General features: G+C 38.9%; 2 protein-coding genes across 2 annotated transcripts; both read right to left on the reverse strand.

The window, feature by feature from the left end:
• Positions 1 to 3,474: 3,474 nt before the first annotated feature.
• On the reverse strand, positions 3,475 to 10,392 carry LOC130543388 (protocadherin beta-5-like). Its single transcript, XM_057310243.1, has one exon. The coding sequence runs from the start codon at positions 6,234 to 6,236 to the stop codon at positions 3,846 to 3,848; it is 2,391 nt and encodes a 796-aa protein (XP_057166226.1). The 5' UTR covers positions 6,237 to 10,392; the 3' UTR covers positions 3,475 to 3,845.
• A 69-nt stretch (positions 10,393 to 10,461) lies between these two features.
• LOC113261501 (protocadherin beta-4) lies at positions 10,462 to 19,593 on the reverse strand. The gene has a single exon (XM_048221116.2). It carries the CDS (start codon positions 18,296 to 18,298, stop codon positions 15,908 to 15,910), a length of 2,391 nt encoding a protein of 796 aa, XP_048077073.1. The 5' UTR covers positions 18,299 to 19,593; the 3' UTR covers positions 10,462 to 15,907.
• Between the last annotated feature and the right edge of the window lie 414 nt (positions 19,594 to 20,007).

Here is a 20,007-nt window from a genome sequence, read left to right on the forward strand (position 1 = left end):
TCCACATTTAGAGATAATTTAGTCCATAAAGAAGCAGAAAGATAGAGGGCTTCAGGTAAGAAATACGGGAACCTGAATTATTGATTTAAAGATATTTGAGGATATGGTAAAGCCAACTGATGGAGTCTAAAATGGTGAATCTACTTGATCTTGATTCTAGGAACACTCTATTTTCAATGACACAGGAAACACAAGAATAGATCAAAGGAGCAGAAAACATAGTCCTTACCACTAAGTAATATGGCTCTGCAATGAACAATGTATTTTATTGTAGTTAAAAATATAACATAAAATTCACCATCATAATCATTTTTTGGTATACAGTTCAGCAGTGCTAAATATATTTACATTGTTGTGAAACAGATCTTAAGAACATTTTCGTTTTGCAAATCTGAAACTCTAAACCCATTAAACAAAACTCCCCTGTTCCTCCTCCCCCCATCCCTGGTAACCACCATTCTACTTTCTGTTTGTATGGATTTAACAATTTTTAAATACATGATTTAAGTGGAATCATACAGTATTTGCCTTTTTGTGACGATCTTATTTCACTTAGAATAATGCCCTCAAAGTTCATCCATGCTGTAGCATGTGATAGGCTTGCCTTCCTTTTTAAGGCTGAATAATATTCCATTCTTTACATATATATACACACACACCACATTTTGTTTATTCATTCATCCATATGTGGGTATTTGGGTTGCTTCCATCTCTTGCCAGTTGTGAATATGCTGCTATGAATATGGGTGCACAAATATCTCCTTGAGACCCTGCTTTCAATTCCTTTAGATATCCACTCTGGAATGAGATTTCTGGATTATATAGAAGTTCTCTTTTAAACTTTTTGAGGAGCCTCCATACTGTTTTTTTAGCAGTTGCACCATTTTACAATCTCACCAACAGTGCACAAAGGTACACGTTTCTCCACATCCTTGTGAACACTTGCTATTTCCTGGTTTTTGATAGCAGTCATCCTCGTGTGTGAGGTAATACCTCATTGTGGTTTGGATCTCCATTTCTCTGATGATTAGTGATGTTGAGCATTTTTTTCATATTTTTGTTGGTCATCTGCACATCATCTTTGGAGAAATGTCGATTCAAGTACTTTGTTCATTTTTTAGTGAGGTTACTTGATATTTTGTTGTTTCTGTTGGGTTGTAGGAATTCTTAAATGTTATGGACAATAACCTCTTATCAGACAAAAGATTTGCAAATATTTTCTCCCATTCAATAGGTTGCCTTTTTACCATTGACTGTGTTCTTTGATGCATAAAACTTTTTAAGTTTGATGTAGTGTCATTCGTCTATTTTTGCCTTTGTTGCTTTGGTGTCATATCCAAGAAATCATCGCCAAATTCAATGTCATGAAGCTTTTCTCTTGTGCTTTCTTCTAGGAATTTTATAGTGCAATGAATATTTTGAGAAAGAGAAAATCAGCCTCTTATAAATAGGAACTGGCCTAGCACTCACAAATAGGCCATGATCTTCTCCTGTTGAATATAAACAACTTCACAGAATGACATCATGAAAGATCATTGTGATAAGATAGAACCATAATAAGACGATATCATGATCATGCTTGAGCAGAGACAAAAATAAGAACATTGTAAAAACAAACCAAAAAAATGACCAAAGTCCTCTGTCCTGGCTTATTATGAATGAATGCTGGCTTTAAAAAAAACAATTACAGCTTTAACCTCACTTTGTTCTTCTCACCTCCTAAATAAAATTCAATAAGAGACCCTATAAGAGAATTACTGCCATTCACTAAAAGCACCCAATACCAGGGCTACTTCCTTGAACCCTATGCAAAATCACCCAACACAAGCCCAAAACCTATAGCTCCTTTTTAAGGCACTATTACTAAGGTGACCCATGCTCTCCCAGGGTGTGCAGTCTCCCTCATTACAACAAGTCAATAAACCCAACTTTGTTCTGATACAGTGTGTTCCTGGTGATCTTTGGCTGCGGGGCATTCATAATTTATATGTCATTAAAGGTGAAGTTTTAATATTGGTTTTCAGAAAATGGATCTACAGACAAAAGGGGAAATTCTTGGCTATGGTTGTAGGGTAAAAAATATCATCAGCCTTGGCAAAAGTAAAAGTTAATTTGATAGAGGTCTGAAAGTTTAAGGGAGAAAGAGGTAAGAGAAAAAAATAAAAATTGTATTCTATTCTGTTATACAAGTAAATGCAAAGGAACTGTTGTTAGTAGAATAATCAATGAAAGGTTTCAGTTTGTGCAGGGAAGTATTGGAAAATAGTGACACGGCCAATGTGAAGGATGGATGAGAGAAGTTTTAAGTGTGCTAGGTACTAAAGAACAGCAGAAAATTGAGGAAATTATTTAGTTTATTTTAAAAAGTTACAAAGACATTCTTTAGTAGAAAAGAAATGAATATAAAAAGAACTAGAAATAAAAGGTTTAAAAGTACTTTCCAATGGGATAAAATGAAAAACAAATAATACCAGGTGTTGGCAAAACTGTGGAGGACTGGTACACCCAGACCGTACTGACAGCAGTGTAAATTGGTTCCACCAGTTTGGAAAAAGTACATGTTTTCATGTACTTTGTAAATGAGCCGCAATTTCACTCCTAGGTATATGCCAACATAAAGGCACATACATGTTTGCCATAGGACATGTATGAGAATGTTCAAAGCAGTATTATTCAAACAGTCAAACCTTGCACCAACCCAAATATCCACCTACAGTAGGATGGGCAATAAATTGTGAAATAGTCACACAATGGAATACTATACAGCAATGAGAATAAAAAGCTAAAGTTAAAAGCAATATCATGGACAAATTTCATAAACATAATGTTCAGTGAAAGAAGCCCAACACAAAACAGTTCATACTCTACTATTCCATTGATATAAATTCAAAACAGGCAAAAACTAAAACAAAGTATTGGCAATCAGGATATTTCTTATACTTGGGCTGGTAATGACTTTAAGAGGTAATTTGTGTGCCACCTGAAATGCCAGCAATGTTTCATTTCTTCATCAAGATACTGGTACCAAGTATGTTCACTTTCTGAAAACACATTGAGCCAATGTTAGGATTTGTTCCCTTTTCAAGTGTATAATTCAATAAAAAATGTTTGTTTAAAAACAATGTTTGCCAGTATGGATCAGAGCTAGGAAAGAAGAGTAGAAGATTAAAACATAGAAGATAGAAAACATTACAAAGAGTAGACATAAAAAGCATTCACATATTTATTTGAGAGAGCGAGGAGGGGGGTGAGAAAGGGCAGAGGGAGAGAGAGAGAAAATTTCAAGCTGACTCCCTTGAGCCCAGAGCCCCACACAGGCAGATCCCCACCCTGAGATCAAGACCTGAGCCAAAATCATGAGTTAGACGCTTAACCCTCGGAGCAGGTGCCCAGAATATTGTTGCCTTTTGTCAGGTTTTCTCACATATTACATTTGTTACCATGTGCCTGTATTCCTTTGAAAACAAAATAAAATTATGCAAACACATTTTTATTTTTGCTATTTAGCATCAAAAAACACTTAGAGTGTGATGAAACAACGGACAGAATACAGAGGAAAACAATATTTGACTTCATTAAAATAGCTCACCCTGACAAATACCATCAGGAGCAAACATTTCAGAAAAATCAAGAGCATGCATAGATTTGGAGTGGCACTGGGTAAATAGATGCAACGATGCAGAATTCGGTTTTTCAAAACTAGACGAGATAAAGTTCAAAGGATAAATTAGCTACAAAAGGGAAATCATACCTGAGGGTAGGGTTTTTCTCCACGACGCTCTCACACTCGGTATTTGGGGAAATTAGAGATAAATGGTCAAACACACGACATTACAATCAGATCCCTAATTGAATCCAAAGCTATTCCGGAAGGTGGCGTTTCCCTCTATTTCTTTGACAGCGCCATGGGGCGGAAATTTGGGGATAATAGGCTTCAAGAACTTGAACTCACCGGCCCCAGGGCCTTCCCTCAGACACACCTCATACTGGTAGCTGTGGGACAGGGTCCCCGTGCCGCTGACGTCCACCAGGTGGCCCGCAAACGGGCCCTCGGGCACCGAGCAGCCACCCCCCGACGCCGCCCGGCTCCGCCTGCACAGCCGCACCGCCACGAACACCAGCACCGACACCAGGAAGAGCGACGACACCGACGCCAAGGCGATGACCAAGTAGACGGTGAGCGGGTCGGCCCGGGCCTCGGCCGCCGCCACGTCCGGCAGCGGCAGGTAGGGCTGCGAGAAGCCGTCCACCAGCAGCACGTGCAGCGTGACGCTGGCCGACAGCGGCGGCTCGCCATTGTCCTTGACCAGCACCAGCAGCCTGTGCTTGACGGCGTCGCGCTCGCTCAGCAGCCGGGCCGTGCGCACCTCGCCGTTGTGCGCCCACACGCCGAACAGCCCGGGCTCCGTGGCCTTGAGCAGCTGGTACGACAGCCAGGCGTTCTGGCCCGAGTCGCCGTCCACCGCCACCACCTTGGTCACCAGGTAGCCCGCCTCGGCCGCCCTGGGCACCAGCTCGGTGCAGGGCGCCGAGCCGTTCTGCAGCGGGTACAGCACGAAGGGCGCGTTGTCGTTGGCGTCCACCACCAGCACGCGCACCAGCGCCTGGCTGCTGAGCGCCGGCGAGCCGCGGTCGGCCGCGCGCACGCCGAACTCGAACGCCTGCAGCGCCTCGTAATCCAGCGCCCTGAGCGCGAACAGCTGCCCGTTGTCCGCGTTGATGGACACCAGCGAGGCCAGGGGCAGGTGCGGGTCGTGGGGCGGCAGCAGCAGCGAGTAGGTGACCTGGGCGTTGGCGCCCGCGTCTCTGTCGGTGGCGCTCACGCTGCCGATGTGCAGGGCGGGGCTGTTGTTCTCGCGGACCCGCAGGGTGTAGGAGCTTTGGCTGAAGGCGGGGGCGTTGTCGTTGACGTCGGACACCGTCACTGTTAAGTTGTGCTGGGTTTTCAGCCTGGGGGTGCCCAGGTCGGTGACGGTGATGGTGATGTTATACTCGGCCTGGCTCTCTCTGTCGAGTGGTCTCTCTGTAACTAGGGTGTAAAAGTTCTTGAATGTGGGTTTCAGGAGAAAGGGGAGATCGTTCTGGATGGAGCAAACCATCCTACCGTTGTCCCCGGAGTCTGGATCAGAAACACTGAAAACAGCCACTACGGTCTCTGGTGAGTTTTCTGGGGTAGAGCTTGCGAGCGTCGACATGGTAAGTTCAGGGGCGTTGTCGTTCACATCCACAACCTCTATAGCTACAGTGCATTTTCCTGAAAGGCCCCCGCCGTCTGTGCCTGCAATTTCCACATTATAGTATCGAGTTGCCTCAAAATCCAATGCCTTTTTCAGACGTATTTCTCCTGTAATTTCATCTATTACAAATGGTTGAGTAACTTCATCGCCTTGGAATAGAGTGTAGACTACATTCCCGTATGTTCCTGAATCTAAATCTTGGGCAGAGACAGCGACAACTAAGGAGTTTAGGGGGCTGTTCTCGGGGACCTGTACCTCATAGAGAGACTGTAAAAACTGAGGGGCGTTATCATTGATGTCCACGACTTCAATGCGGACTGCAGCGGTGCCTGACCTGGGCGGAGTCCCACCATCCAGCGCCGTGAGGGTTAAACTGAGCTCAGACTGCTCCTCCCGATCCAGAGCTCTGTCCAGCATGAGCTCTGGGTATATTCTGCCAACTCCGCGATTACGGGTGACAACGTGAAAATGGGAGTTGGGGCTGATTGTGTAGTTCTGCACAGTGTTGATACCTACGTCCAAGTCCTGAGCTATTTTCAAAGGAAATGTGGTCCCTGGCTGAATGCTCTCTGGGATTTTTAGGAGCATTTCCTTGTCTAGGAACTCTGGGGAATGGTCATTTATATCCGTAAGCTGCAGATCAGCCTGAAAAAACTGCACAGGGTTTTCCAGTAATAACTGGAAATATAGTACACAGGGATCTGTCGCCCCGCACAGCACCTCCCGGTCTAGTTTTTCATACAGCAGCAAATTCCCGGTTTCTATATCCAGCTGCAAGACCTGTTTGTTTCCTTTGTAATGGATTCGCGCGCCCCGAGTCGGTAGCTCCCCCACCCTGAGCCCCAGGTCTTTTGCCAGGTTGGCCACAAAGGAGCCACTTTCTGTTTCTTCTGGCATGGAATACCTAATCGCATCAGAGCCAGCCTCCCACAAAAGCAACAATATAGCAAGAAAGATAACTTGCCTTTTCTGTGGCGTTTTTGCTAGCGCAGTCTCCATTGTTCAGATCCAATTCAAGAAGGTGCAGTTTCTTCAACTCTGTATACAATCAACCCAGATGATTTGGCTAAATAACCTCGATTTAGATATTTCTGACTGACTTGCCCTAGAATGATGTCCCCTCTGAAGATATCTGCCCCTAGATCTTACTAAAATGCTTCCTTCTTTTAGGAAGCACTCCTCGTTCTGATTCCCAGCTTAATGGCGTCCGGGACAGCCACAGAGCCTTTCATTCATACTGCTAGCCTGCAGCGCCACCAGGCGTCCTTATTTACTATGGCATGTAGTATTTGCCATTTCATTCCAAATTATCACCGTATACTATCAAAGTTCTCTTAAGTCACAGAAGTGCGCCCGATCGTAACTCCAGTTCTTAGGCATTGGAAATTCTAAAGAAATATTTGTTGAGTTAACTTTCAGTGCAATAATACTTTTCAGAACAAACTAAATGATATATTAGTGTTCTTCATAAAATACAATTTGAGAAGAAACCTTCTCTTGTTGGGTTTCTTACTTGATTACATTCAAGAAATAAGTGACACCTGATGTTTACAAAAGTTTACCATTTTACAGAAGTTATTTTTATTTTGAAATATAACATATCAGAAAGGGTACAAGTGATAAGTGTACAACTCAATACATTTTCAGGAAGTGAACACACTTCTGTAAGTAGAAACTAAACTAAAACTAAAATGTTACCAAAACTGTAGAAGCTCCCTTATGTTTTTGTTTGGTAATTACTCTTTCCCCTAAAGGTAAGCATGCTTCTTATATTTATTATCACAGATTTTTTTCTTTTTTTTTTTGAACTTTTATACAAATGGACTTATGTAGTATTTCTCTTTTATGTTTGGCTTCTTTTACTCGACATTATGTTTTTAAAAATTCATCTATTATGTATTGTCCTAATTTATTTTATTCTCGGTGCTTTATATTATTCTGTTGTATGACTGTACTACTGTATATCTGTTCTCCAGTTGATGCACATTGGGGTTTTCCAGTTTGGGGATATTTTGGATAGTGCTGTTACCGACATTCTTGTTCTTGTCTTTTGGTTTCTATGTGACCATTTATGTTGAATATATTCCTAGGAGTTAGGCTTCTATGTGCAAAGATGTGCACATATATTTAGCTTTAACAGATATTGCAAAAGTTTACAAATGTGGTTTTACCGAAACCAGCAAAAAAAATGACAGTTCCAGTTGCTCCATGTCCTTGTCAACATTTGACACTGTCTTTTAATTTTAACCACTCTGATGGGTGTGTAGTGATACTATATTGTAACTTTAATTAGCATCTCCCTGATTAATTAAATTGAGCACTTTTTTCACATGTTTAATGGCCATTAGGGTACATTCTTGTGAAGTGCTTGTCTTTTGTTTCTCTTTCTATTTATGGTATTTGATTTTTTTCCCCATCAATCATTAGAAGTTCCTTATATATCTGGAGTATAAATGCTTTTTCAGAAGTACGTATTGCAAATATCTTCTCCCACTCTATGGCTTGCATTTCACCTCTCTTCTGCTATCTTTGATGAACAAAACTTCTTACTGTTAGTCTAATTTATCAATATTTTTCATTTATGGTTAGGGCTTGTGTTCTCTTTAAATCTTTGCATATATCCCAAGATCATGAAAATATTCTTGTATATTTTTTAAATCAATTGCTTTACTAATTTCACATTTAGAGCAATAATCATCTTGAATTTGATTTTTTTCATGTGAATGAGGTTAGGGTTACATTATTTTTTCATAAAAATATCCAAATGACTTTGCACTATCTACTGAAAAGAAGATCCATTCCCTATTGTTTCTGAAGTGTCATTTTGTTGTAAGTTAGGTGACCATAGGTCTGTTCAAGACCCTTTTTTCAATTTTTCTCTTCATTTATCCTGCAATACCATATTGGCTTAATAACTATATCTTTATAATAGGCTTTATTATCTGATAGGTAAATCCTCCACTTTTGGGGGGCTTACTATTTATATATGACAAATACCCACATCCAAGATCCTTTCCAGAAGTTCTTTGAAACGACTTCGGCATTGGCCAGTTTGAGGATGGAGTCATCTGACTCACCCATTCTGGGAATGGCCCCGCAGATGGCATAGGTTTTAAACTGGCCATTGAACCTGCCTGTCATCTTCTCAACCTTGGCCACGTTCATCTGGGTGGATGTGTGGTCCTTGGCGCTGACGATGCGGTTGCTGGCGGAGCGTTTCCGCGGTACTTAGAGGTGCAGGAACCGCCAGGGGTGTGAGCACAGAAAGAAGTCCTCCACTTTTATTCTTTTTCTTCAAGATGGTTTTGGTTCTTATTATCCCTTTGTATTTCTATATAAATTTTAGATTTGGCTTGTCGATTTTCACAAAGAAATCTGCTGAAATTTTGTTTAGAATTGTATGCCATCTATAGATTGCTTGGGGAGAACTGCCATATTCCCAACATCGAGTCTTCCAATTATTGAAAATTATATATCCCTCTATTTTAGGTCTTTAATTTTTCTCAATATTTTATAGTTTTTCAGTATATAAGTCATACACACGTTGTTAGATTTGTTTCTAGATATTTGGTATTTTTTAAACTATTGTAAATGATACTCAAAATCTTAAATTTTATGATTTTTGTTGTTACCAGAAATACAATTTATATTTGTATGCTACTTTATATCCAGTGGAATTGCTAACTTAATTTATTAATCCTAATCATCAATAGATTCCTTATCACTTTTTATATCTAAAGCCATGTCATTTTTTAAAAAAGACATTCTTATTTCTCCCCTTTCAATCATTGTGCCTTTTATCTTTTCTTTGCCTTATTCCACTGGTTAGGATGTATGGTATAATACTGAAATGAAATAGTAAAGGCAGGCATCCTTGTCTCATTCTTGTTAAGTAAGGGAAACTTCAATAATTTACCATTAAAGATAATTTTTCCTGTAGGTTTTAAAATACAATTGAATGTTCCCTTCTATTTTGAATTTGCTGAATACCATGAATGTGGGCTGAATTTTATCAAAGGACTTTTTCTGTATTCACTGAGATAATCATATTTTTCTTCATCTGTCCATGTAACTAATTATATTAATTTTCAAATATTAAATTGGATTTGCATCCTTAAAATAACACATTTTCTCATAATTTATTATTTCCCTTTCATATATTTCTGAATTTTATTTGCTGATATTTTGTTTAGAATTTTCCCGTCTATGTTTATAAATGAGATTGGCCTCTGCTTTTCCTCTCTTGTCTTATTCAGGTTTGGATGCCATAACCCATTGAAGTTATGCTAGCACTGAAATGATTTGAGAAACATTTCCTATTTTTCTATTCTCTGAAAGAGTCTGCAAAAACTGGTGTTAGTTCTTCTATAAGTATTTTGGAAGAATTCACAAGTGTGAATTGGACTGGCAAGGTTTCTTTAATAACAAGTTTAATTTACTTAATAGATATGCCTAATCAGATTTTATATATCTTCTTGTTGCAGTTTTAGTATATTGTGTTTTTCAAATATGTTTTCCATTTTAAATAGTCAAATTTATTGGCATAAAGTTATTCATAAAATCCCTTTTTATTTTTTTAATGTCTGTGAGATTGGTAGTGATGTTCCTTTTCATTCCTGATATTGATAGTTGGCGTTTTATTCTTTCTTGATTAGTTTTACCTAGACGGTTTTTTAAAAAAGGTTTTATTATTTATTTATTTATTTATTTATTTATTTATTTTTGAGAGAGAGAGGAGAGGGTCAGAGAGAGGGGCAGAGGGGGAGGGAGAAAGAGAGAGAAAGAATCTGAAGCAGACTAGGGGTTGAGCATAATGACCCCAAGATTATGACCTGAGCCAAAACCAAGAGTCTGACTCTTAACCAACTGAGCTACCCAGGTGCCTCATAAGAATTTTTAATTGTATTAATCATTACAAAGAGCTAACTTTCAGTTTTGTTGATTTTCTGTGCTATTTGTCATCTATTTGTTTATATATGTTTTCTTCCTTATTTGTATTTGTTATTTTTCTAGCTTCTTCAGAGGAACTCTTGGATTAGTGATTTTTAATATTTTTCTAAAATGCACATTTAAAGTTTTTAAATTTCCTTCTAAGAGCTGTTTTGATGCAGCAAATCTTAATATTTACCCAGTTCAAAATATATGGAAATTTCTGCTATGACATCTTCTTTAACCCACGGATTATATTATTTACTTTTGAAGCATCTGGGGATTTCTTGTTATATTTTTATTTTAAATTATATTAAATTAAATTTATTTCATTTAATTTCATTTTATTTCACTTCAAGTAGGCTCCACATCTAGCATGGAGCCAACATGGGGCTTGAACTCACAACTGCGAGATCAAAACCTGAGCTGAAATCAAGAATCAGACTGAGCCACCCACGTGCCCCTTAGTTACATTTTTAATTCTGTCCTAATTCCACTGTCAAAAAGCATACTCTGAGTCATTTCAATTATTTTAAAATTTTTGATGTTTGTCTTTGACCCAGAATATGGATAATTTTGATATCTTTCAAATGCACATAAAATATCGTGTATTCTCCAGTGTGCTGTGTATGTCAGTTTATTCCAATATGATTATTGTGTTGCTCAGATTTTGAATATTCTTGGTATTTGTATGTTTGTGTGTATATGTCTTCTTTTTCTACCAGGAATCAAGAGAGTTGCATTAAGTCTGTTATGACCATTTGTGTATTTTGTGTATTTTTCATTTATATTCTCTCAGTTTAACTTCTATATTTTGTAATTATCTTATGGGCATATATTCAGTCTTAGAACTGACATAATGCTGGTAGATTTACGTCTTTATCATTATGAAACATCTCTTTTATCTCTATGCATGCAATGCATCTTTCCTCAAAGTCTCTTTGTCTTATATGACTACAGCTACACTAGGTTTATTTTGGTTAGTGTCTGTATTGTATCTTTTCCTATTTTTTTAAACTTTCAACCTTTTTGTTATATCTCACACAAACACACATTTATATGATACCATATACAATAGTTGAAATATTCTTTTTTTTTTTAAAGATTTTATTTATTTATTTGACAGAGAGAGGGATAGCCAGCAAGAGAGGGAACACAGGCAGGGGGAGTGGGAGAGGAAGAAGCAGGCTCCCAGCAGAGGAGCCTGATGTGGGGCTCGATCCCAGGACTCTGGGACCACGCCCTGAGCCGAAGGCAGACGCTTAATGACTGAGCCACCCAGGCGCCCCAATAGTTGAAATATTCTTATACCTACTCTGAAAATTTTCAGTTGTATAATGGGATCATTTAATCTAATCACAATAAATGTAATATTTGATAATTCTCTATTTATACTTACCATCTACTTTTTAAATTTGTCCTTAAAGTTTTATTCTTTTTTGGATTATTCATATATTTGTTATTTTTCATTTTCCTTCAATTCGTTTTTTCGTTAATCTTGTGGTAATTATCCTACACATTAAAGCATGCATCTTTTATCTAGAAGAGTCTAATATATATATTTTTAATTTTACTGCTTCCATGATAATGCTTAGAACTAATTAACTGTATTTATACCATCTTCCTTGTACATTATTGTCATGAATTTAAATCTTATATATATTTTAAATCCTTTAAGAAACTTCTATTTTTGCCTTCTATAGCCAATATTAATTTATATTTACCCTTCCTGTTACTCTTCATTTTTTCCTGCAAGCCTGATTCCTTTAGGACTGTTTTCCCTCTGCCCAGTGAATTCCACTAAAAGTGTTTCTTTTAGTGCAAACATGACTATGTTTAATTCTCTTGGTTTTCATTTGTCTGAAAGCTGTATTTTTGAAATATATATTTTCTGGTAATATAAGAGTGCTAGTCTGTTTTAAAGGCATCATTTCCTTGTCTTTTGGTTTCATGATTTATGTGGAAAAGTCCGCTATTTTATTGTTGCTCCCTTAAGAGTAATGTCTCATTTTTTGGTGGTTGCTTTTAAGGTTTTCTCTTTGACTCTGGTCTTCAGCATCTTTCCTATGATACATCTAGGTGTACTTTGTATTTTATTTCTCTTCATTGGGTCTCCCCAAGCATCTTAAGTGGTGAAGGATTTTCACAAATTTTGGAAAATTCTTGGCCATTATCTCTTCAAACATCGCTTATTCTCTATTTCTAACATCTCCTCTCCTTTTAGGATTACAATCATATGTATGTTACAGTTTTTCATTATATCCCACATGTCAGTAATGTTCTTTTCTGTATTTTTCATTATTTTCTCCTATGCTTCTATTTGGACATTTTATATTGGCTTGTCTTGCATTCACTAATCCTGTATTCCTGTATATCTACTAAGCTATAAACTACCGAAATAGTTTTTAATTTCAGATTTTATTTCTTTCAGTTCCATAATGAATTTCCATTTTAAATTTCAGTTCTGTGGTGAAATTCTCTTTTATTTCTTTCCTCTATTCTTCATTTGTAACCTATTAGTCCCACTTATTTTAACATCACTGTCAGTAAGTTTTAGTATCTGTTTCTTCTTTGGATCATTTGTATTGTCTGTTTTTTTCCTCTAGGTTTTACTCATGTCAACCAGTTTTTTTTGTATGTGTGCCTAGTAGTTTTTAATTGAATGCAGAATATATACGTAAAAAGCTGCCCAGGATCCAGATGATATTATCTTTTTCCAAAAAGAGTTCACCTTTTCAACTCTGTTAACTTGATAGAGTCATGTCTCATCAAATTTCCTTAATCCAAACAGGCTCTGTGCTTAGTCAAGGTGCTTTGCAGTCCTGATAAGCACCTAATTCTCCAGAATTATCAGTTGAGAACTTAGTGTATTTTCCACAGTCCCTTCTCATGACAGGTTTTAAACCCTAGTCTTTATGTATCAAGACTATCAAAACTGACTCTGCTATTCAGAGATTTTTTTACTTAGGCTTTTAGTCTTCTTCCTTCTCATGACAGGTTTTAAACCCTAGTCTTTATGTATCAAGACTATCAAAACTGACTCTGCTATTCAGAGATTTTTTTACTTAGGCTTTTAGTCTTCTTCCTTGGACTGTCCCTGAGTTTGACTGAGGGGAAAAATTGGCCATGAGCTTGACTCTTCCAGTCTGCCAAAGGCTACTGAAGTTGCTCTAGCCCATAGCAGGAGCCTTTTGTCTGTTCCAAGACTTAGCAAATTTCTGCAGGTCAAACTGCAGAAGTCAGTTCACAACTCCAAGAAATCTTAGCCCTTTGAGTTCTTATTATATTATCTGCTGTCTGTTGTGTCAAACAGATAATTTCTGAATTTTAACAAGTTTTTATGCTGTTAGGTAATCCATCCATTCTACCTGGAAGGAGACTTCCACCAAATAACTACATAACTTTTAACCTTCAGTTAAAGTTCTGCCCCCAAAACAGCATATGTTCAACTCACTATGTGCTGTGCCTAAAAAAATAAAGGAATTGTAAAAGATGTATATCTCAGATGGATGTTAGCTAAACCTATTTTGTGTGGTAGTCACTTCACAATATATGTAATTCAAAGCATCATGTTGTACACCTTAAATTTGCACAGTGATGTATTTCAATTATTTTTAACTAAAACTGGGGGGAAATGTACATATAACAGAAGCATGTAAGAAAACGTAAGATTGAAATGACCGTAATTATCAAGATATTTGGCCTCCATTCTTTATTTTTGTTTTGAAACAATGGAACTGGCCTATTTTTCATAAGGTATGCATTTTGTAGAAGTTATTTGGGTCACATTTACTATTAAATTCAAATTATTGAATTTCAAAATATTGACCCATTCTACACCAAAGTCTGGTGTACAGAATGATCCATGTGTTATGGTAAGGAATGGTCTGTGCTTTATGAATATACACAGTAACCAATAAAATAATACACAAAGTAATTCACAAATTTACACAGAAATTCATAAAGGTGGGTTTGGGTGTTTATTTGGCCAGTCTCATTTGGGCAGTTATACAAATTGGCCTTTTCTGGCATAAACAAAAAAAAAAAAGGGAACTTGGATTTTCATAATGTTGCAATATACTGGTGAAAACTTCAGTCAGATTTCTTATCACATATAAAAGCCATTCATTTAAATTGCTAATAAATGGAGTAGTCATTAAAGTTGACTACCATATTTTTGTCTAAATATACTTGTGTTTAATTTTGTTCTCATTTTTGTCACTTTCTCATTTCAATTTTTAGACTGGATGAAGACTAAAAATTATGTTTCAAGAATAACTTAACCAGTAATTTTCCTTTTTTATGTCATTATTATATCCTTAGGGAAAAAAAGTAATTCAGGGTTAAGTACAAATAATTAAATGCCAGTATGATCCTGATATTTAAAAATAAATATTTAGATTATAAAGCACGCTCTTCAATTGATCACATTGTGTCAAAAGTTCAACTAAGAGGTGTTTCACTTATATCCATATAAATTTAGTTGGACACCACATGATCAGCTTACTTTGCTTATTGAACATGACATAAAACAATTATACTTCAGATAAGTTCATTTCTTAATTAATTGCTATTTCTATTCTATTGTCCAAAATGACAACATAATGCTTATTTCTTATCAATGAAAGTTTAGCATAATTGATAAAGTAAATTTACATAAAACACCTCAAAGCTCCATTGAACAGAAGATAACTTGGACATCAAAAATAAAACATTATTTTGTTGATAAAGGATGTTCATGTCTGCAAAGTACTTTAAAGTGAAAACCTCCTATCACCCAATAACCTTGAATAGGCCTGAACAGAATAACCCAAATTCAGAAGAAATTCTCTGACTCTTTTGAAAAGTGGGGAGAAGCTGCAAGAAAACCAAAAGAAACATATACATTAAATTTCACTTGAACTTCTATTTATAGGGCAAAAGGAAGGACAAGGAAGATATGATATCCTTCATATCTTGAATCCTTTGAAAGGATTTAAGGTTCATTTAAGGTCTGAAATTGCTTTAAAGGATTTTATCAATCAGTGATTTAGTTTTGGTTAGTGAGCATGATGCCAAATGATAGATTTTCAATTATTACTTATAAATGAAAGTAATTTTTTAAATTTAGTATTAGTGTTTACAGAACACATACAGTGTGCTAGGTAAGTAGCAATCAAAAATTTTAAAAAAATTCTAGCATGTATGGTGTTCACATTAGGAAGTCACAATTTTAGTGTTTTAATATTTTAATCAAAGTGCATGTTCATGTACAATTTCAGAGAAACAAGTAGGTTAAGTTATATGCTCATGGCTTTCCAGGGGCATAGACTGGAGAACAGTCAAAAAGGCCTAGGTAGCTAAAACAAGTCCAAACACTCTAAAGATAAAGCTGATGGTAAAGACAAACACCACAAATACATAGAAATGCACAATTACATAAAAGCTTTAAGACAGTAAGGAGTGGATGTAAATAAAAATTTCTTCTTAAACTACTTGAGTAATTTATAGTTATGGACAGATTAATCATGAAGAAAAGGTCAAATATGGAGAATATACATACTCCATAATCAGTGTAAGTGAAAATGCTACATTCAATGAATATCAATAAAAGGAGGAAAATTTAGCACAATCAGGGACATGCATAAGTTTGGAATAGAGATATACATATTTAGACAACAGAATTTCTTAAAAGAAAGGCATTGCAAAGGGAGTTAGGTTTGCCAAAATTAAGGAGAGGCTGACTTAACCAAATACACTCTTTAACTGAATACAAAGCTATTCCTGCAGTTGGGGTTTTCTTCAATTTCTCTCCCAATGTCCTCAATCAAGAGATTGGGAAATACTGGCTTCAAGAATTTGAACTCACCAGTCCTAGGAACTCCCGTCAGACGCACGTCATACTGGTAGCTGTGGGACAGGGTCCCCGTGCCGCTGACGTCCACCAGGTGGCCCGCAAACGGGCCCTCAGGCACCGAGCAGCCGCCCCCCGACACCGCCCGGCTCCGCCTGCACAGCCGCACCGCCACGAACACCAGCACCGACACCAGGAAGAGCGACGACACCGACGCCAAGGCGATGACCAAGTAGACGGTGAGCGGGTCGGCCCGGGCCTCGGCCGCCGCCACGTCCGGCAGCGGCAGGTAGGGCTGCGAGAAACCGTCCACCAGCAGCACGTGCAGCGTGACGCTGGCCGACAGCGGCGGCTCGCCATTGTCCTTGACCAGCACCAGCAGCCTGTGCTTGACGGCGTCGCGCTCGCTCAGCAGCCGGGCCGTGCGCACCTCGCCGTTGTGCGCCCACACGCCGAACAGCCCGGGCTCCGTGGCCTTGAGCAGCTGGTACGACAGCCAGGCGTTCTGGCCCGAGTCGCCGTCCACCGCCACCACCTTGGTCACCAGGTAGCCCGCCTCGGCCGCCCTGGGCACCAGCTCGGTGCAGGGCGCCGAGCCGTTCTGCAGCGGGTACAGCACGAAGGGCGCGTTGTCGTTGGCGTCCACCACCAGCAGGCGCACCAGCGCCTGGCTGCTGAGCGCCGGCGAGCCGCGGTCGGCCGCGCGCACGCCGAACTCGAACGCCTGCAGCGCCTCGTAATCCAGCGCCCTGAGCGCGAACAGCTGCCCATTGTCCGCGTTGATGGACACCAGCGAGGCCAGGGGCAGGTGCGGGTCGTGGGGCGGCAGCAGCAGCGAGTAGATGACCTGGGCGTTGGCGCCCGCGTCTCTGTCGGTGGCGCTCACGCTGCCGATGTGCAGAGCGGGGCTGTTGTTCTCGCGGACCCGCAGGGTGTAGGAGCTTTGGCTGAAGGCGGGGGCGTTGTCGTTGACGTCGGACACCGTCACGGTTAAGTTGTGCTGGGTTTTCAGCTTGGGGGTCCCCAGGTCGGTGACGGTGATGGTGATGTTGTACTCGGCCTGGCTCTCTCTGTCGAGGGGGCTTTCTGTTACCAGGGTGTAAAAGTTCTTGAATGTCGGTTTCAGAAGGAATGGCAGATTATCTGGTATAGAGCAAATCATCTTTCCATTGTCTCCAGAGTCTCGATCTCGAATTCTGAAGATAGAGACTACAGTCTCAGGAGCATTTTCTGGTACGGAGCTGGTGAGTGAAGATATGGTAAGTTCAGGGGCGTTGTCGTTCACATCCACCACATCTATGACAACGGTGCATTTTCCAGAAAGGCCTCCTCCGTCTATAGCTTCAATTTCCACGTGGTAAGATTTAATTTGTTCAAAATCCAGTTTCTTTGTCAGTCGGATTTCTCCTGTGACTCCATTTATTGAGAAAGTTTGTTTAATTTCATCTGATGCCTGGAACAAGCCATAGGAAACACTCCCGAAGTTTCCAGCATCTACATCTCTAGCGGAGACACTAAGTACTGGGGAGCCTAGTGGGCTGTTTTCCAAGACCTGCACCTTATACGGGGTGTGCACAAACTCCGGAGCATTGTCATTGACGTCCATGATCAGGATCCGCACTGTGGTGGTGCCAGACTTAGGTGGAGACCCACCATCCAGTGCAGTGAGGGTTAAGCTGAACTCAGGCTGCTCCTCTCGATCCAGCGCTTTGTCCTGCACCAAATCTGGGTATTTCTTGCCGTCACTATGATTTCGAGTTAGAACATGAAAATGAGAATTGGGGCTGATAGTGTATTTTTGAAGACCATTGCTGCCCACATCCAAATCCTGAGCTAATTTCAAGGGAAACAGAGTCCCTGGCTGGCTGTTTTCCAGTATTTTCAAGAGCATTTCCCCAGTCGGGAATACCGGGGAGTGGTCATTTACGTCCTGGATTGATAATTCTCCTTCAAAAAATTGAACCGGCTTTTCTAGGAACACTTGGAAATGCAGTACACACGGTTCAGTAGGGCCACATAGCTCTTCCCGGTCTAGTTTCTCCCTCAAAAGCAAATCTCCAGTCTGACGATCCAGCTGCAAGCGCTGCTTGTCATCGTCAGACACCACCCGGGCCGACCGGGCGGCCAGGTCCCTGATTCCCAGGCCCAGATCCTTGGTCAGATGGGCTACAAAGGAGCCACTCTCTGTTTCTTCCATCACAGAATAACGAATAGGCTCAGCAAGAGCCGGAGACAAGAACACCATCAAAATAAAGACCATCACTTGCCTGTTTGGTTGAATTCTCTCTAGCGTCTCCATGTTGGAGACCCGGTGCTTACATCCAATCCCTTCTGGCACCGACAGAGGTATTAAATTACGATTTCTTGTTTGGTAGAGTCCTCACAAAGTTGCCTTGAATCTTAAAATTCGTTTAGTATACCGCAGTCCAAACTCGCTGGTAACCCAGCACGGCTGGCAAAGCTCCTCTCGTGTATTTTTGATTCCTTTTGCAACAAAGGAATACGCGAGCTTTTTAGGGCTCTGTATTCACAACCTTAGCCTGCAGCGCCACCCTGCGTCTTGATTGAGAAATTAATATTCTCAAGTCAAAGTATATTTTGGAAGTGTCCAAAGTTAAGCTACTTTTTAAAGTGTATAGAACTTTCACAAACTTTTTAATTCCATTAACTTGCATAATTTATAAGGTTACTTCTTCATATTGCATGAGCTACAGTAACTGAGCACAAATCAGGAGGATAACCTGGTCTCCCCACACTCTAATCAGTGGAACTTCAAAGAACTCCGTTTCCCCTTTATGTAATCTAACCAGGGGAGATAAATTCTTATAAAATTATAAATCGAATTTGTTTATTTCCAAGTATGTGAGGAATTTATGATGATGCAAAAGTTTGTTAAGGTGCTCGCTATCACATGGTCTCAGGGAGACTATTTTTCAAAGAAACTTTCTCTGTCCCTACAAACAGTAGTATAGTTGAATGAAGAGGCATCTTGCTTTGTTATGAGTCCTTTTACAGTGTAAATCCGCATTAAATTTAGAAGGAAATCAAACATATTAGAGTCAGATTCTTAGACTGGAGAGCAAATGCCAGGGGTTTTACAGACAAGGAAACTGAAGCTCAGAGGGTGATAGGACTTGATTAATTGACTATTATCAGAATAATATAAAAACAAAATCAAGTGAGTAAAAATCATAAAATTTTGTTAAAGTAAAGGCTTTAAGATTAAACTTATTTAGAGCAAGTTTACTTCTTACTGCATTCATTCTTTGTATCCCAGATACCATATTCTTCAACCAGCTGATTTGGGCAAAATAAGAAGCCCTGATTTAAAGCATTTTAATCTGTGAGCAAAGGGTGCCTCAGGCCTTGTCTATTCATATATCATAAAGAGGAGAGACTTATTTATAAAATGGATTCCAGCACAGTGTGCAGCCATTGTGATTACCCTGATATAGTAAGTTAACTGAGATACAGTTAAGCAGTTTCTCGGTTACAATTAGTATATTGAGTGTATTGAGTAGAGTACCATTTATCTTGGCACATACAGGATTTCCCCTCTTTAAATATCTTGCTATTTTATTTAATTACTTAGTTAACTTAATAAATTATAATTCATGTTGAATGAATTATTTTAAAAGCATTAATATTTAAATTCTGAGAGTGACAGAACGTATTAGAAAAAATATTCTTGAAAGAAGCTTGGATTATGGTAGTCATTAAAAAATGTCAAACAAATAAATAAATTAATCCATTCTAATGATCATGTTTCTATTTATATATGAAGATTACTGCCAGATCATATATTCAGCCATAAACATGTCTGAAAATAAACAGAATTCTCAGAGTATAATACATGCTAAGTACTATTCAATTAAATTTACTTTGATTCTAGTTCTAGTAATTAATTCCTATAAGAGTCATAGCAATGGCAATAATAACATTAATACACTTTAGAATTCTTTCACATTTAAAGCAAATCAGAGGTGAATACAATATATATGACCATTA

This window comes from Ursus arctos, unplaced genomic scaffold (genome assembly GCF_023065955.2).
Source record: "Ursus arctos isolate Adak ecotype North America unplaced genomic scaffold, UrsArc2.0 scaffold_118, whole genome shotgun sequence".
Lineage (NCBI taxonomy): Eukaryota > Metazoa > Chordata > Mammalia > Carnivora > Ursidae > Ursus > Ursus arctos.

Excerpts from the sequence above, each read along its gene's own strand:
- LOC113261501 (XM_048221116.2), bottom strand. The coding sequence starts at position 18,298 with ATGGAGACGCTAGAGAGAATTCAACCAAACAGGCAAGTGATGGTCTTT.
- LOC130543388 (XM_057310243.1), bottom strand. The coding sequence starts at position 6,236 with ATGGAGACTGCGCTAGCAAAAACGCCACAGAAAAGGCAAGTTATCTTT.